Source organism: Sminthopsis crassicaudata, chromosome 3 (assembly GCF_048593235.1).
Source record: "Sminthopsis crassicaudata isolate SCR6 chromosome 3, ASM4859323v1, whole genome shotgun sequence".
Classification (NCBI taxonomy): Eukaryota; Metazoa; Chordata; class Mammalia; order Dasyuromorphia; family Dasyuridae; genus Sminthopsis; species Sminthopsis crassicaudata.
In genome coordinates, this window is record NC_133619.1 from 114,580,635 (window position 1) to 114,600,541 (window position 19,907).

The following is a 19,907-nucleotide window of genomic DNA, read 5'->3' on the forward strand; positions in this document are numbered from 1 at the left end:
GAAGTGGGAAAATTAATGAAATTGATAAATATATCAAAATAAAGGCAATATTCCAAACATTGACTATCCCTACAAAAGAGTAAGGTGTAAGTGCCTAGATTCATTTCTTTTTTCATCAATTTTATTTTTTTTAATAATTCCACAACAGTTTCAAAATTTTAAAGTGATTATTTTATTAACATTACCATCATTATCCTATATATTGTTTCCTTGATTTAATTTACTTTTCTTATTAGGGAAAACACTTGCTAAATAAGCCTTTGTTCTATTCAACTATTTAATTGTCTGAGTTATTGTTGTTTAAAAAGTTACTTGCTTATTTTCAATATGTGATATTCAAAAAAATCTTCTAGAAGATTAATAAGGAAAATTATTTCACAAGTGAAAAATAAAACAGCTTTTGGAGGAATGAAGAGAACTAAAAACTTTTTTTTTACTAGCTATTGCTATTATTAAAGTTTTTGATACTTTAATATTTATTGGGACCCAATCAATATGGAAATATTGATGGCTATTTGATTCCAGCAAAATGTACCTGAAAACAAGAAAAATAGTGGGAGCCAGAACAGGACAAATTTTTATTATATATGCTTTATCACACTTTTTATATTTGTGAGCAGTGAATAATGAAAGTTTAAAAAGTTGACCAAAGAGTGATAAAAATTCACTCCAGCTATTATCAGTTTCAGAGTGGCTGTTTCAAAGTTGATTACTGTCTAGAGAGTCATCATAGTTCCATAGTCACATAGTCATCTATGATTTCTGGAAGTATACACTTCCTTGGAAGCATAGTTATCTTCAAAGGTATGGATTGGGTATAAAACTGTAGCTGAACTAAATTTATTCATTAAGGGAAGATATAGAGAAGAGTGAGAAAAAAATAGCATTTCCCTCAACTCTAAGAAAATGTATATAAATCCCTCTAGGATATATGGGGGAAATTGAGCCAAGCATTAATGTATTCTATATTTTTCCTAGCACCCTCTATCCTGGGAAAACATTGTAGACATGCATTTATCTGAGCTGATGGAAATGCTAGGTAGAAAACTTATTATGAAAAAAGAGCAATTCCATGATATCTTTTTATCTTAAGTGGTAGAACTATCATTTCTGAATTAGAAAATAGCCTAAATGCTAGAACAGATAAGCCATTATGATTTGATCTTTAAAAAAAAAAAAAAAAAAAAAGCTCATGGATCACCTGGCTAAATCTCTTGAATAAGAAAAATCACAGTCTTTCTAGAATTCAAACTAATCTGTAGCATTTCTGTTAAGACATAATAAAGAGAGTTCTTCAGAAAGAATGCAATTAGCAAAGAATATAGCACAAATGCTTATTCTGCTCTATTTCATATATAGATCTCATTATTATAGTTAGAATTATCAGTGATACATAAATCTTTTATTATGTTTTCTAATATATTTCCATTTTTTGTCTGTGGGTATCTGTTAGGATTCCATAAGGGCTGTTTAACCTGTCAAAAAACTCTCCTATTCAATAATAACATAATATATATCAACCATACAGAAAGCAAGGGTCAATTATTATTTTTTTCAGGCCAAATAAGCATAATGGTTGAATATAATTTTTTAATAATCTTACTAAAAAAGGCATTACATTGTTATTCTAAGCACAATATTTTTGTCCCTATAAATGTTTCATAGCAAAACAAAATTTCTGTGTTATAAAGAAGCTCAGGAGCAATGTGGTCCAAATAATACCTGAAAAAGAAATCCTATTTCCAACATAGTGAACATGTAAATCATTTCATCTTTAATTAAAGATCTCACATGAGGGGGAACTCACTACCTTCCTGAGTCAGTCATCCAGCTAACATTTATTAGATACTTACTATGTGCCAGGTACTATACTAAACACAGGCAGATCATTCCACATTTCAATAGCTCTAATTGTTAGAATACTCTTTCTAAATGTAACTTCTATCTCTAAAACTATTGCTTCTAATTTAATCCTCTGAGGCAAGGTAATGTGGTATAAAGAAAGGACACTAAATCTGAAATCAGTATACATGGCTTCAAATCCTAATTTTTCCAGTGTGGTCTAGCTGATTTCAACCATATCACTACTTTCCTTCCCTGGAAGATAATGTGATTGCACTAAACAGTCTCCAAAGTCTGTTCCAACTCTAATCTATGATCTAGCTGAAGAACTGTAGTATTTCTTCCATATCATATCTCTTTGATGAAGAACTCAGTCAAATATACAGGTATGTTGCCTGTGTGATCTTCATATGTATATAGAGGATCCCATTTTTCCTTATAACAGTCATTTCCTCCAGACATGTAGGATATTGCATAGGGATTTTATTTCAAAAGATCTGTTGATTTTCCTCCACATTTTCTCAAAACATAAAACATTTTCATTTTTTGTCAGAAGTTTGATGCTTTTTTTTTCACAATATTTATTTCTTTATATATCTCCCTGCTTTGAACTCTTCTTTCTAACATAAAAGCAGTCAAGCAAGGCACACTAGCATATAACTTCATCTGGCAGTTTATGCCAAATTCTACATTTATGGTATCCCATGTCTCCACTACACAGAGATGTGTGATCTCTGGGTTGAGATTAATCATTTTAATTATCCAAACTGTAAATTCTTTTTAATGCTTTAAATTTTTATTTAAAAATATTTATTGTATATATTATCTTACTTATACTCCTTATTTTTCCCTTTATCAGTCATACAAATAGTTTCATGTTTCTCTACATTCTTATTATTTATTATTTTTTATTTATGATACTTTTCCATTATATTTAGGTATTCCCAGAACATATGCACTAATTTGTTTTTTAGATTTTTTCTGCCAAAAAATTAAAGTGCTACTATCAAATAATTCTCTTCTTATTCTAGCTGTATTTTGTTAATGAAAATTTTATATAATTTTATGAAATTGATTTTTATTTCTTAAGAAGCTTATTTTCTGTCAAAATACATTTATATGTGTATGAATAAAGTTTATCTTACAATAAAGTTCTACTTCATTGTCTTATCATGCCGTAGAAATGGACTTGATTTAAAGCTTTAGTAAGACCTGAAAAAAAGCCTGTTGACAGATTTCATTTTTTCCCCTAAGATGTAGTCCAGATAGAAAGAGACTCATCAACAGCAGTTAATTATATGGCTATCTCAACTCATGAAAGCAGCATGAGAGCATGAAAGAAACCTATGGTTGGTATTTAATAAATAGTTGTTGACTTGTTGACTTTAGTTAACAAAACACAGCGGGATCTAATCACAACTCAGTTGTAAAATGTTTAATGTAATGGAAATATGTATTGCTATAGGAGCCATTGATACTTTATTGACTTCATTTTATAACCTGAGTCTACTTGGTAACTTTGATGTAGCTTTAATTTTCTGTGAAAACATACTAGCTGACTTCCTATCTCCCTAATTTTTTGTTATTTCTGAATCATGTGTCCAGAAAAATATCAATATATCCTGGGTTTGTATTTTTTTCTTGTTATGGTGATGGTGGTGTTTTTGTTGGCAAAAGGCCATCATTGTTGAGATGGCCAAGGTCAGAATATTGTGTAAACTTTCACTTACTTTGCATCTGGAAACAGTCCCTGCCACCCAAAATGGCCAAGGTCAGAACACTAGTTGGGTCTTCATTTATTCTGCACCAGGATATAGACCCTTCTGTATGATCATAAGATTTAGACTAAGAAGGGATCTTAGAGATCATTTACTTAAAATTTGTCATTTCATAGAGAAGCATTAATACATTAAAAATAAATGTCTACTATACAGATAGAATATTATAAACTCTATATCACATTATAGATAATATACTATATGAATAATAATTATTAAGGAAATTAAGTAAATATTTAAAAAATATAAAATATTGATTAGAATAAAAAAGAAGTCATTTATTGTAGTTATCAAGATATAAGTAATTCCATTTACTCACCTTCACCCTACCACAGGTGATTGATATGATGATACTTGATAAGTGAGAAAGGATGAATCTTAAAGCTATAATGATATATATATATATATATATATATATATGTGGAATCTCCTAATTTTAAAAATTTATATATTTTCTACAACATTTACTGTGATGCATTGAAACATACTCTTTTTCTTATTGTTGCATACACTAACAACCTTTAAATGACTGATTAAAGACCACTTTCTCCATGGAGTTATTCCTGATCCTTTCAAGTATAAACAATCTTGCATGATTTTTACTTTGCTTGGCATTTTGTTTGCATGCTTTTTTATGTACCTGCAATATATGCATTTATGTCATTACATCTTCCTCTGTCATGGCAGTAGCAGTAAATCTTATTTAATTTTTTTGTCTTTTTAATCCTTAGTAAAATATTCTGAACAGAATAAAAACTTTTAAAATATTCTTGGAATGAATGAACAAATTAATGGCATAAGAAATGTATAGATGGAAGGATGAATGGATGGGGAAGGTACTAGATTTGAAGTTGAATAGACATGATCTCTATAAATATAGCTTTTATACATTGTATGATTTAACTTTTAAATTAAAATGATTTAACCTTTCTGAAACTTAGTTTCCTCACCTGAAAATAAAGAAGGTTGATATAATGGCTTATATCCATGGCACATTCTTATGCTAAAATATTGGGGTGGAAAAAAAATTGGCAAAATGGAATTTATGGTTAATTAGTCTTCTCACTTGTATTCTATAGATTAAAAAAACTCAGCTTAAAATATATTCTCATATATTATGTCTACCTTTAAAGTCTAATTTTAAGATGAAAATTATATAATGCCTAAGATATAGCTTAGAGATAAATAGGTAAACATCACATTTAATATACTTCATGGTTGTTACAATCTGTTTACCTATTAATTCAACTCATATATCTAATAACTACACTTGAAAAGGATATTCTTTCTCCATTTGGTTATGAAAGTTCATAGGGCATAACTATAAGTTAAGATTAATGTAAATATATATATGTATATATATATACATATATACATCTATAGATATTAAAGCTAGGGTGTTTATCAGCTTATTTCTTTGAGTTTTTCTAATTCTTGCTCCTCTTTTATCCTCAAATCATTTTACACTATTTATAATATTCAATGAGTATATGGTCTCAGTTTTATTATAATTGCTTATCACTAGGAAATGAAATATTCTCCAGGGCCATAAAAGTTTTTATAGCCTTGTGAGATTGCAGATAACAAAATATAGCTCATTAACTACAAATTTAGTGAATTGTAGAGAAAAAGGTCAAAAGGTCCTTATATCCACTGGTTTTGTATTTGGCCATATTTCAATTGCCTCAGTTAGAAATAGATGGAAAATTTTTGTAGTGGGGGGGGGGGGTGGAAGGGTGGGAATGCATCCAAAATCAACACCACTGCTTGTGATAAAGGAACAAGAAAGAACAACCAAATATAAATGTAGCATTAAAAATAATTTTAAAATACGGAATTGGCAATCCATTTTATATTTTTATTACCTGGAGCTACAAAAAGATGATTTAGCAAGAGAATATACAGTCATATAATACACTAATAGCTATAATATGAACCAGTGAGTTGTATTAAATGATCTTTCAAAGTTTTATATCACAGATACCTTTGTGATATCAGAAAAATAGAGAAAGGCCTCAAGGATGTTTGGTGGATCAACTATGATGAACTTATGGCAGTCTTTATGTTATTATCATAAAATATACAAGCATTAATGGATTGTAAATTTTATCATTTGGTAAAAACTTGCAAACTGATTAAATAAAATATTGTTTGAATACTAGAATATGCCTCAGTTTCAATAGAAAATAATAGAAAAATATCCTTTTTAGAAAATTTACTACATATTAAACAAAATGTTCAAGTTTTATGAAATCAGCTTTATTTGCAGAAGTCATCTTAGCAAATAATATATTAAGATATTGAAGAATCTACTATTCTAATAAGTTATTACTGTTATGGATAACTATAAGGAAAATTTTCTTGACACCACTCTTTAAAGGGATTAATATAATAGACAACACCATGTTTTAAATATAGCAGGCACTCAGGATTATTATCATTCCCAAACAGAATAAGTAGATTGAGATAAGACAACTTCAAAAGAAGATCACTAGATGTGATATAAATTTCAATGACACTAAATTCATTTCTTCCAAATTTTCCCATTCTACTTAAGCCCTCTATCAAATTGCTTTTAATGCCAAATATATGCCAGACTTAAGCACATCAAAATAAAAAGACATATTTATGAAAACTTAAATCGTTATAAAATATCTAACATTTTAAATAATTACTACATCTTCCTCTATAATGATAGTAGCAGTGAGTCTAATTTAATTTTTTGCCTTTCTTAATCCTTAATACAATACTCTGAATAGAATAAGAACTTTTAAAACATTCTTGAAATGAACAAACAAATTAATGGTATAATAAATGTATAGATGGAAGGATGGATGGATGAAGATGGCACTTATCTGGAAGCCAGACAGACATCATCTTATAACCAATGATCTGATAAATACTATTAATTCATTTCTGATTCCACATTTAATCATGCATGCTTATTTTTTTTTAGCAATAGCAATTACATGAAAAATCCTCACTCCAAATAGAAAAATTCTATACATAATCACTGATTAACTATTTTGGTTTCTTTATCCATTTACCTTAATAACAGATGTCTCAACTCTTGATGGTGGGCTCTGAACTTGTGCTGCTGCCGCCATATTAGCAATGGTGCTAAGGTGGTTCATCTGGCTCATTGCCATAGTGACAGATGCTGGAGGTAGGCTGACAGGAATTAGAGGATGGGGCATCATCATAAAAGGAAGTTCCAGTCCTATAAGGAAAAAAAAAAACATGTATACTATATCATATGTGCCTCTATGTTTTGAAGGAAAAAAAATTATCATCAAACTTTTATTTAAATTGTTGGCACCACATATCATTGAAATATGAAGTCTTCAGAAATTCTGCTGTAATAAAAAGGATTCAGAAGGAAAAATTTCTCCTCTGTGTATGTAACTCCCACTGAAGACAATAGGAGATATGCACACCTGGAGGAAAAATAGACCACCAAGAATGATTAAACTATCATCTGTTGTATCATGAAATGTTTTCTAAAATATCTAATCCCAAGTGTGATGGTATATTTATTATGCTTGTGACTGTTAAAATCTTATTTAAAATATCATTTTCTCATTCTTAATCCATACTAACCATAATTGATTATGCATATGCCCTATTTCCACTGCTTCTCATTGCCTATGTTGACTACACAACAATGACATACAATTTTATTTTTTGAAAACTATCAATGTTAGTGCTAAAAGATGCCATCGTACCATTTGGCAGAAGGTGGTTCTGCTGAAGAGGGTTGAGAGGATGACTAACTGGAAGGTTATGCTGTCCAGGCAAGCTGGGGTGGTTAACAGAGGCCTGAGATCCTTGGGTGGGGGGAGACTGAAGTTTTTCCTTATCCCAAGAACCATCACTGCTGCCTGTGGGGAATGAATATAAATTATTTGGATACAGGAAGATTCCAAATTTTCAATGACTAAATTTGCAAGTAAGGCCACAAATTTAACCCATTTGAAGAATGGAAAAGTACTTTATTTCTTAGGGGTAAAGAACTAAACAAGGGAGATAAAAACTTCTTTTTTTCCCCCAATTTCTCTATCCAAAGAAACATTCCACTTTCCAGATAGGTAATCACAATAATATAATTAGAAACAAGTTGAATGTTGATAATCTTCAGATCTGGGAATAATTTTGGTAAAAATGCCAATCTTATTTTATTTAATTATTCTTTTTTTTAACAACTTCATATTTGAAAAATACATGTTTCATACATCATTTATATTGAAACATCTTGATGTTTAAAATTTAAATCAAAAATAGATAAACATTCTCTGTATACCAATTTCACACATACTATACATCTGCCTTTTTGCTACTCTAAATTTCTACAAAATGAGTTAATTAAAAAAACCAACATTTGAGAAACCTAATCACTAACTAGTCAAATGTTTTAATAGTAAATGGAATATATTATATAATAAATAAAGTTCAATTAAACTACTGAATTAGACAATGCAGAAACTTGTTACTAAAGTGTTTTTTAAATGCATGGTAAAGTGCCAACCTTTTAGAGTTAAAATGGTTAACCTAATTTTAAGAATGAATTTTGAGATAGATTTGTTAAACTCCCCAAATATTAAGCATTATATAAAAGATTGGGAAAATGTGTTATTTAAATAATATAATAACAAATGATCAGAGTCATGAAATAATATTGATATATTCAACTATAATTTGTCTTTGACATAAAAAATGTGAAAGCTAGATCATGAAATAATAAGGATTTTCAAAAGTATATTTGAGGGATGTGTGAAATACATATGATGATTTTGGAACTTTGGTCATATGTTTCTTTAAAGTACTATTATCCATATCATTCTATTGAAATATGCTCCATCTTTTAGTTTTTGCTGCTCACCCAATTAAATCTCTTTCAGCAGAGCTTTATTTCATAACTCAAACTACTGAATACAAGAATTACTCCTCTAAACCATACAGAAAATTTCTTTTCAACTAATATGGTCTAATTTCTTTTGAAACCATATTTTCTTATGAGACACAGAACAGTAAAGTTAGTGAAATTCTAATTTCAATCCTTTAGCTCTATTAAAAACCTCCTTGTAAAATCTGTACAACATAGTTTTTAATGAAGGATGCTTAGTTATTGCCATGAATTTTTTCCATCTACTTCATGAAGACAGTTAAAGCTTAATATAAATTCAAACTCATTAGCTCAATACTGTCTGAATCCTAGTGTAAATTGTTCAGAAGTAGGTAATGAAAACTCAATTCAAATTTCTCTGGCAATCAAACAAAGCAGTTTTATTAAACAATGAAAAGAATCAATTAAAACATCTTTATTATTTTACAAGAATTCATGACAGCTTTTGTGAAAAGTTTATAGCTCGATACTAAGATGATTCACTTGAAAGCTATTTCCACATCTTGATTCTGCTCTGTGATATGAAAGTATATTATCCTATGCTCACAATTCCACACTGCATTCCAGACTTAACATGATAAATTTTAAAGACTTACTTTAACTTTCTTATTTTAGGAATTTGATTTTTTGGTTTTTTGTTTTTAATGAACAAAGCCATTGTGTGATGTTAGAGACATTTGGTCACAGTATTTTATCACTTACAAATCATAAGAAGTAGGTTCAGAAGGGGGGGTGATTGAATGGGATAAATTATCCCACATAAAAGAGGCATGCACAAAGCTATTTTAATTGAGAGATAAATGGATAGAAGCTTGAATCTTACTCTCATCAAAATATGTTCAAAGAAAAAATAACATGCACAATTATTTGGATACAGAAATCTATCTTACCCTATAAGTAAGTAAAAAGAGTAAAAAGTAAAAAGACAGAGATAAAAAAAAATATAAAAGAGACAGGGATAATAGAAGGGGTTGTACTATAAAAGGGAGGATATATTGGGGAAGGCAGTGATTAGAAGTATAACATTTGTGAGGAGGAAAAGTGTGTGTATGGGGGAATTAGAGAGAAAAAATAATAAACAAAAGAAAGGAGAGAAATACAGTTAGTTATCATAACTATAAATGTGAATGGGATGAAATGAAAATGGTAAGCATAATGTATTAAAAACCAGAATTCTATATTATGTTGTTTATAAGAAATACATTTGAAGAAGAACAAAGATACAGGTACAGAGGGTAAAGAAAGCAAGTAGTCATTATGATCTCAGACAAAACAAATACAAAAATAGATTTAATTAAAAGAGATAAAAAGAAAACTACAACTTCTTGAAAGATACTATAGACAATGAAATCATATCAATTTTAAACATATATGCACCAAAGAGTATAACATCTAAATTTTAAAAAGAGAAGTTGAATGAGTTACAGGAAGAAATAGATAATAAAACTATAGTAAGTGAGGGACTTCAACTTTCCCCTCATAGAACTAGATAAATGTAACCAAAAAATAAACAAGAAACAAGTTTAGAAGACTGATAAAATTATGGCTAAGTTAGATATTGTAGATCTATGAAGAGAACTGAATGGGAATAGAAAGGAATATACTTTTTCTCAACTGAAAATAGCACAGCAATTGATCCATGTAGGAGGACATAAAATTATCACTATCAAAAGTGATAATGCACAAATGCATGCTTGTCAGATCAAAATGCAATAAAATAAAATAAAATAGAAATCTTAGCTATAGCAATAAGAGAAGAAAAAAGAAATTGAAGCGATTAAAATAGGCACAAAGGAAACAAAACCATTACTCTTTGCAGATGAAATGGTATTGCACTTAAAAAATCTTAGAGAATAAACTAAAAAATTACTTGAAAATATTAACATATTTAGCAAATTCACAGAATACAAAATAAACCCATATAAATCACCAGCATTTCTAAGTACTACCAACAAAGTTCAGTAACAAGAGATAGAGGATCTTATTTAAGATAACTGTAGACAATACAAAGTACTTGAAAATCTATTAGCTAAGACAAAACCAGGAACTATATTAACACAACTATAACATGTTTTGCCCCACACAACATAATATCTAACCAATTGGACAAAATGTGAATTATTCGTGGGTAGTCTGAGCCAATATCATAAAAACATCATTTCTACCCAAATCATTCTATTTATTCAATGCCATAAGAAGTTATCAAAAGATTTTATAAAGTTAGAAAAAAATAATAAGATTTATTTGGATACAAGGGAATAATTGATAAAAAAAAAAAAAATGCATACCAGATCTCAAACTGTAATATAATTCAGCAATTATCAAAACAATCTTGTACTGACTAAGAAAGAGGGGTGAGGGGCAGCTAGGTGGCACAGTGGATAGAGCACCAGCCTTGAATTCAGGAGGACCAGAGTTCAAATCTGGTCTCAGACACTTAACACTTCCTAGCTGTGTGACCCTGGGCAAGTCACTTAACCCCAGCCTCCAAAAAAAAAAAAAAAAAAAAAAAAAAAAAGAGGGGTAAATCAGTAAATGGGATTATTTACAAATTACATTATACTAAATGATGACATTAATCTAGTGTATGATAAACTTAAAAACCCAACTTTTTAGGATAGAAATTCATTATTTCACAGAAAATGGTAGGAAACCTATAAAACAATAGGGAGAAACTAGATATATACAGCAACATCTCACACCATAAACCAAGATAAGGCAAAATAGATACATGATTTGCATATAAAGGATGATAGCATATGCAATTTAAGAGAGCATAGAATAGTTTATTGTAACATGCCCTCCTGGCAGTAACAATTACTAGTCTGTCCTAGGCCCAACAGAGTACCTTTGACCACTGACCTTTACAGTGTCAACTCTACCTGGCTCACCTCCTCTGAGGCCTTTAAAGGTCTCTGGCCACGATCTCTGGAATCTATAGTTTAAGAACCGGTAGCACACTCAAGAACAGCCACATGTAATCTTAAAAGCCTTTATTATACTTACTCACATAATGCCCTGACTTGATGCCCTGACTTGTTGGTTCCCTAGTGAACACCTGGTCAGAAGACCCATGTGTTCACTACCAAAATCCTTACCTCTTTCGGCTATCCATCTCAGCTTGGCCACCCAGGCTAGGGATCCAGGTTAAAGAGTGCCAGGTTAAAGAGAGCAACTGCGTCTGCAGTGGGCTTATATAGGGTCTGTGAGGTCACACACACAGCCAATCAGTGAGAGAGTCATCACCCATTACAAAGCTATCTCAGTATGGCCAAGATCCCACCCACAGGGCAATCCTAATATCCACAGAGATTACTTCCTGGAGCACTCAATCTCCCATTGCACTGTGGTGCCACCCATTTAAAGGGCCCTTACAATTCCCGTCTCTTATTTTGCGGGAACCACATCCTTACAGTTTAATCTATTAGATTTGCAAATAAGGGAAGAATTTAGGACCAAAGAAAGTGAATTATAAAATAGACAATTTTGATTATATAAAATTAAAATTTTTTTGCACAAATAAAAATAAGGCAAACAAAATTGTAAATAAAGCATACAAAAATGGCAAAATATTTTTGCAACAAGTGTTTCTATAAGTCCTCATTTCTTAAATATATACAGAATCAAGTCAAATTTATACAAAGACAAATCATTGCCCAATTGATAAATTTATAAAAATACAAATGATTTCCCAAAGGCCTATAAAACTGTGCATAGCCTTTGATCAAGCACTACTACTAGATCTATATTCCAAAGAAATACAAAAACAAAAAGAGAAAGGAGCCTATTTATAAAAAATATTTATAGCAGCTCTTTTTGTGGTGACCAAGAATAAAAAATCAAAGGGAGATTTTAAAATCAGCAAATAACTAAACAAGCTATGGTATATGGTTACAATTGAATATTATGTGCTGTAAGAAGTGACAAGCAGAGTGATTTCAGAAAAAGCCTGGAAAGACGTATGTGAATTTATGAATAATGAAGTGAACATTACCAAGAAAATGTTGCACACAGTACCACCAATATTGTTCATTGAAGAACTGTGAATGATTCAGCTCTTCTCAGCACAACAATGATACAAAATAACGCCAAAAAAAATGAAGCATACTATCTTCTTCCAGAGGAAAAAAAAAAAAAAAAAACTGATATTTATTGTCCATAGGCTGAAACATAGTACTTTTTAATTCCTTTCATTTTTTTTCCTTTTATTCAAGAATTCTTCTACAAAATAACTATTGGGGAAAAGTTTTACATAATTGTAAATGTATAACCTGTTTCTAATTGCTTATCATCTCAGGTTTGGTCTAAATGGTAGTTGTCTGGTACTTGAAAATATTTCTTTCCAGATATCTGCAAGTATTTTTCATTTGACATAGGAGCACTGGATTTTTCTCACAACATTCCTGGGATCTTTTCTTTTAGGCTTCAATTTATCTTGATACAAAATATCAGACCCTCATAACCCTTTTTTTTTTAAATTATTAGGAGCTAATGGCATACAGCAGGGAAGTACAATGAGTACCTTCATTAATTAGGATCCTGCTTACTCTTTGCCAACTCTAATAATTAGTTGTTTGAATTAATTTCTTTTTAAATTACAATCATAAGTGCCTGTGAGAAAATCATAAAATTTCTATCCCATGTATATTAAAATTTCACACTCTGATATTTTAGTATTCAGTAGGTATTTCTTTTTTCCACAGAATCCATAAAGGTAGCACTAGAAGATAACTTAAAGGTCATGTAGTTCAAAATTCAAATTGTACAGAAGATTAAGAGAAAAAAAAAATTCAGAGAAGAAAAGTGACTTGCCCATAATCACACAGTAAGTACCATAGCTAGTATTTGAACTCAAATTCTGACTATAATTTCAATGAAGGATAACAATATTAATAACATATGATAATAACATGGTTCTTTTTGAGAGCCTTATCAGATACAGAGATTTGTAGCACTTAACCTCCAAAGAAAGATGTTAAGTGATGGGTTATTTCTTAGGATCAAGTTATTTTTATTTTTCTTCATAGGTAAGTTCCAATTTAACCAAACCACTAAATGAATCATGTAGGGGTAAGTTTTCTAGTATGCTCTAGGAAAAGAAGTAGATTTTTAGGCCAAGCAGTTTCAATAAATTAATGCTAACAGTGATCAATATATGGGGATTGAACTTGGCAATTAGCTGTCATAGCTACACATTTTTCAAAATCAAAAATTTCTAGAATTTACTAAGTATCACCCACAAGAAAAAATATTGAACAGATTTATAGATTAGTCAAAATCTATGTGATTTTAGTCTTTTGTATAGTTGTTCTTCAGTTAGAATTCAGCAAGAAAGTCATAGAATTTTGTCTCTCTCCTGAGCTTCATTTTTAGAATCAGCAAATGTATGTTAATCTCAAACTGTATGTATGTTCCTTGAATATTTCAATCTCAACATTTTCAAAACTACTTTTTATTTTTAATTAATTTTAGATAAATGAAAATCTATATCAAAATTCATGCTGAATTCATCACTTCTTTGTCAGGAAACATACTAAATATATTTTATCATCCTCTAGAATCATGACTGATAAGTGTATTGATCAAAACTCGAAATTCCTTCCCTAAACCAATATTGTCCATCTTAATTTTTCTATTATTGTTAAGCAGTTCACAATCTTCCTAGATCCTCAGATCTTCAACATTACTATCATCCTTAACTCCTCTTTTGTTCAAACATTTGATAACATTCTGTTATTTAATGATTTCAGTTTCTTTCTCTACATATTTTATACATATTCCTATCTCTTCAGTCACACAATCATCCCTCTAGTACAGGTCCTAATCTCCTTTGCCTTCACCATTGCCATATGTCTTTTTTCTGATTCAAATCTCTCTCCACCTCTTCATTGGAGCTCCAAGCATTATTTTCTGAAAGTTTAGTGTGACTGTGACATCCCACTGCCTACGCAATAAATGCCAATGGACTTAATATTTTAAAATCTTTAAAACTTGGCTCATTTCTACCTTTGTCTTCTAATGTTCTGCTCTACTCTATAAAATAGCTATTATTGACCAAATAATGTTCCTCAGATATTCTATCTCCTATTTCTATGCTTTCACACTCATTTTTTTGCATGCCTGAAAAGCTTTCCTTTCCAATGTCTGAACCTTAGAATCACTGGCTTCTTTTAAGACTCAGTATAATTACAGAAGAAACTTTGATTTAGGAGATCTTTCCCAGTCAGTATGATTCCCTCTAAAATGACCTCCCATCAATTCTGGATTTACTATATACACAAATATGCGCATATAATACACATATGCATATGACTACACACATAGCATGTGTGTTTATGTATGCCTGTACATATATGTATATATATTCACATATATATGTATATACACATGTATACATGTGTAATTGCTTCTAATATGTAAGCTCCTTGAAGGCAGGGACAATTACCCCCTTTAATTCTATAATGCTTTGTATAGAGCCTAGCACATTATGTGTAGTTAAATATTTATTGATTGAATGATTGATTTCCCCCTTTACTGAGAGTATGAATTGCTATTAAGAAGTTAAGCAATACTATTTTAACATTTGTAATGATATAATTCAAACACCAATTAATAATTTTTATACAAATGGTCCCCATATATAATTAACACTTGAGTTAGTAATGTCTTCTAGTTTATCAAAACTATAAAGACATACATTAGAAGCAACAATATAGTTTTACTAATTATATGTTTATTCAATGGACATTAGATAGTAAGAAGTCATTAGTAACACCAGAACTTTCAGACATTTATATATATAGAAACTAGGTAAGAATATCTAAGCTTCTATTTTATGTTATTAAAATTCTGTACAAATTCTAACTATTATTGTTATTTAGTCCTAAGACTAGACATATCTACTGCCAGCTTATACAATAGAAGTACACGGAGATGTAACTATCCCTTATAACTAAGTACCATGTAACCATTTGCCCTGATTTTCCCCAAGGCTGACTCTAACAAAAGAGGCAAAGCCCAAAGGACTTATTTTGTCCCACTAGTACTTAAAGAGTGACACTGATAGAGTGAGACAGGGAATCTGACATCATCTGTCAAGGTTACTTGACACGAAAATGACTATGATGGCTGGTATTTACTCCATAAGACTGTAGGATACTTATAAAGCATGTCAACTTCTTTTCCCCTTCCCCCATCAAAATAAGGGAAATAATAAGGCTACCAAGAAAACACCACAAAGAACCTTATTTTTATTGCTTAATTAGGTTATTTTTTATAAACAAATCAGTAATAAATATTTCTTCTATATTAACAAGAATATAGAATTTCCCTTTTTTTGATCTTAACTCTGAACTAATAAATTTAAACTGAAAGATATATGTGTATATGTATGTATGCATACAGATGTTTTGTATAAACAAGAGAACCAAGTCTCCAAATATTCCCCATTTTTTTCCCCTAGAAATGCTAACATCTTATTGTTAGTCAATGTTATCTTAGAGGACTAGATTTTTTTCTATTTCTGCCAGTGGATGATGTCCTTTAAAAATAAAAATAGGAACAGATATCCTTGGTGCTTTGGTTGAACTTCATAAAATGCTTTCTTTTAAATAGAAGAACACACCAGGTTTCAGGGGTACAATGAAAATGTTTAAGCACAACATGTCAGAAAATAAATCACCAGAAGTGCTTCATTGTATTTTAAGGCATCTTCCCTTTTGATGTAGCATAGAAATTAGCACAAACAGATCCTTTCCAGACCTTCAGATTTTAGAATTTTGTGTTTTTGCATCACTTGATCTAGAAAGGCTGGGAGAAAGCAGTAATGTCTTCCTTTGTTAACTCCTATACTCTTCATGGCCTCCTTGCTTTAGTAGAGAGAGTAGTAAAAGGAGTATTGGGAAGGAATTAGAGATTCTGTGATCTCCATTTGATTCTATTACTAAGGAGCTTTGTGACCTAGGGGAAAGTTCAGCTCAAATTCTTTGGGTATCAGTTTTCTCATCTAATTGAGAATAGAAGCTTTTGTTTGTTTTGTTTTTAGTAAGGATATATTGTAAGAGAATAGTGTGGAAGCAAAAGTCAAAAGCAATTTTGTTTCTGTTTTCTCTATCACAAAATGATTCTCAACCTAGTAAAAATAATGCACTCATCTGAATGACATTGAAGTTCAAGATAAATCATAACAGTACAAAAGTACCCAGACAGGTGATATATGATCTAGTCTTTAGATCCTGTAAAAATTAAATTGAAAGAACATGCAGGTGTTACCGTAGTACCTTCAGTGACAATCTTGGAGAAATCACAAAGAAGACTGGGTCAAGAACACTGTTGCTAGAAAAATATTATTTCACTTTTTCAGAGAGCAGAATTAAAACATATACACAGACTTCACAAACAATAGTTTGTGAAATTGTAAGGCACATATTTAGATAAATGAACTTAGAAAAGAATGTCTGGATCCCTGCAACAGATAATTATTTCTAAGAACAATTAAATCAAGAGTGACTTCATTTGATTTTTATAGGGTTAAGTTGTCTATGAGAAAGCTATTACAAGGTTTTATCATTGTGTAGATGGCCTTGATTTCTCATCCTGATAGGTTCTATCAAGATGAAAACATTTTCAATAATGTCCAATTATTAGATTATAAGTCTATCATGTAGCTTCAAATTCAAAGAAGTTCATCACCAGAAGTTGACCTCGGGGTGATTGTGTTGCTATTATTTAAACTAATTAATAGAGAAATGTTTTAATCTGAAGCTTTTTAAGAGGATTTATTAATGAAATTGCAAATCCTTGTAGCTTGGAATCAAGGTTCACACTACTGGATAAGGTTTTTCAGCATGACATTTGGCAAAAATCCTTCATAATATCCTTGTGGACAATATGAAAAAACAAGGCCTACATAATAATACAACCTTTGAAAGAGATAGACTCCCACATCTGCTCCTGTCCTTTTAGTAATTTCTTTGTTTGTTTTGTTTTGTTTTTATCACTGGATTAGATATCAACATAGGAGGGAAGGTGAAGGAGTAGTTGTCAAGGAAAAATGGAAGAATTAAGACTGAATATCATGTTAGTATGCCAGCATGATGGTCTTAAGGCAGCAGTATGATATCTAGCATGAACAAAAATCAGTTATTTCTTTTAGGCTCAAAAAGTCATCGCATATACACTGTGGAAGAGAATTGAATTGGGAAAAAATGCATAATGAAAAAAGATGACAATATGAACCATCAGTGTGATACTACTATAAAACTAATATAGTCTTAAACTTTATTAATAAAAAGGAGTGTCTATCAAGAAAAGTAAGGATCCCATTATATTTAGCACTGGTAAGATATATCTAGACTTAGATTCTCAAACTTTATATTTTGACAACATTGGCAAAAGATGTCTTATAGAGAAGATAGGATAGAAACTATAGATACAAGCTGATTGGAATAAATAGTCTAGGTTAAAAAAAAAAGTACAAACTAGGATGACAACAATGGAAATTAATGGGATATAGTACAGATTAGAATTAACAATTTACATGAATTGACAATTGACTTGATAAGGAGAATAAGGAATACTAGAGTGAAAAATATTTTCAATGCTTAGAGCCTAAAATATTGGAGTCAATTATTATAACTTCACCATAAACTTACTATTAAGCTAAACAAAATTTTAGTCCAACAAATTCAAGTCACTATAATGTAGTATATAACAGGTAGCAGATTAGCTTTTCTACTTGTGCTCTCATTCCCTTACATAAATATTACACTAAAACATCTGCAATCTGTCATTAGTCTCATTGTCCTATAGGTTTTTTTCTTTAAATGTATGCCTTTAGATGATTCAAACTAGTTCCACTTGTTCAGTGATGAAGAGAGCCATCTATACTCAGAAAGAGAACCTGGGGAACAGAGTGTGGATCACAACATAGTCTTCTCACTCTCTCTGTTGTTATTCGCTTTTATTTTGTTTTCTTTCTCAGTTTTTCTTTTTCTAGCTTCTTGATCTGATTTTTCTTGTGCAGCAAGATTACTGTATAAATATGTATACCTATATTGGATTTAACATGTATTTTAACATTTAACTGCCAGCTAGGGGAGGGGGGAGAGGGAAGGAAAGGAAAATTTGGAATAAAAGGTTTTGCAAGAGTCAGTGTTGGAAAAAATTACCCATGTATATGTTTTGTAAATAAAAACCTTTAATAAAAAAAAGAAAGAAAAGCATATCTTTATCAAAACCTGAAATGTGGAAAGTAACTTTTTTTGCTTCTACATTGATTCTAAAAATTGAATTCTCAAAAAGGATTAAAAATAGAAAATATAATACAAGTATAAAAACCAAAAGTTAATGCTACGTATTTATGTCTTTTTGCTTTAGATTGCATATTTCAGATTTCTTAGACTAAAAGAGAGAGCTGGGTTTGGAGTAAGGCAGATGGCTTCATGTACTGGTTGTTGCAACCTAAGATAAATTATTTAAATTCTCAAAAAACTTTTAAGACTATAAGTTGCAGAGTAGATACTATCCTACATTGGTAGAGGGAATTTTCTCACAACAATTTTTTGACACAACTTGTCACCTTTATACACTTAAAAAATGTGCAGGGCAGCCCAGGAAATATGCTAAGTAAACCACCAGTGAAAAAAACGTCATTGTAGATGCAAAATAACAACAAAATGTTCAAGTAATGCCTTTAGTACTTGTATATGTGTGTTTGTGTATGTGTGTGTGAAATTTCTTTACATTGGCAAGATCTGATCCAATGGCTTTTGTTTTAACCTATCTTGTTTTATTTCCTTATCTACGAAACAACAAGAAAACATACTAATTAACTCTCTAGGTTTTATGTGGAAAGTGATTTGTGAACCTTGCAGTACAATATAAATGGATGATGATGATGACTACATTGTAATAGTAGTAGTAGTAGTAGTAGTAGTAATAATAATAATAATAGGAGGAGGAGGAGGAGGAGGAGGAGGAGGAGGAGGAGGAGGAGGAGAAGGAAGAGGAAGAGGAGGAGGAGGAGGAGGAGGAGTCTTGTAACACTGAAATCTCATATAGGCAAAACTTGGCCCTTGACCAAAAACATTTTGGTTCTCAGCTGTACTTTGTAGATAAGGATGAACTACCTCTTACAAACCCAAACAGAAATGGTAGGAATCTAAATCTGAATATGTCAGAACTAGGTTCTACTTTGCAAACTCTATATTCTTAAATTTCATCATCCCAGTCATTTACTCTGTGTTAATTTTTTAAAAGTTAATATTAGTTAAGTCATTTCCAACATGTCAAAATGTACCTCAACTTAAATTTCCCACTATGGAAAGAACAGTTTCTTCTTTAGTATAAGAATAATGATCAAGAAGAACACAAAACTGTTCATG

At 30.6% G+C, this 19,907-nt stretch overlaps 1 protein-coding gene across 1 annotated transcript in view; it reads right to left on the minus strand.

The window, feature by feature from the left end:
- The window catches only part of DACH1 (dachshund family transcription factor 1), a 482,607-nt gene that overhangs the window by 142,052 nt on the left and 320,648 nt on the right, over positions 1–19,907 (minus strand). Inside the window, 2 exon segments of the mRNA XM_074299233.1 lie at positions 6,668–6,840; positions 7,346–7,501. Of these exon segments, the coding sequence (XP_074155334.1) occupies positions 6,668–6,840; positions 7,346–7,501 (329 nt within the window).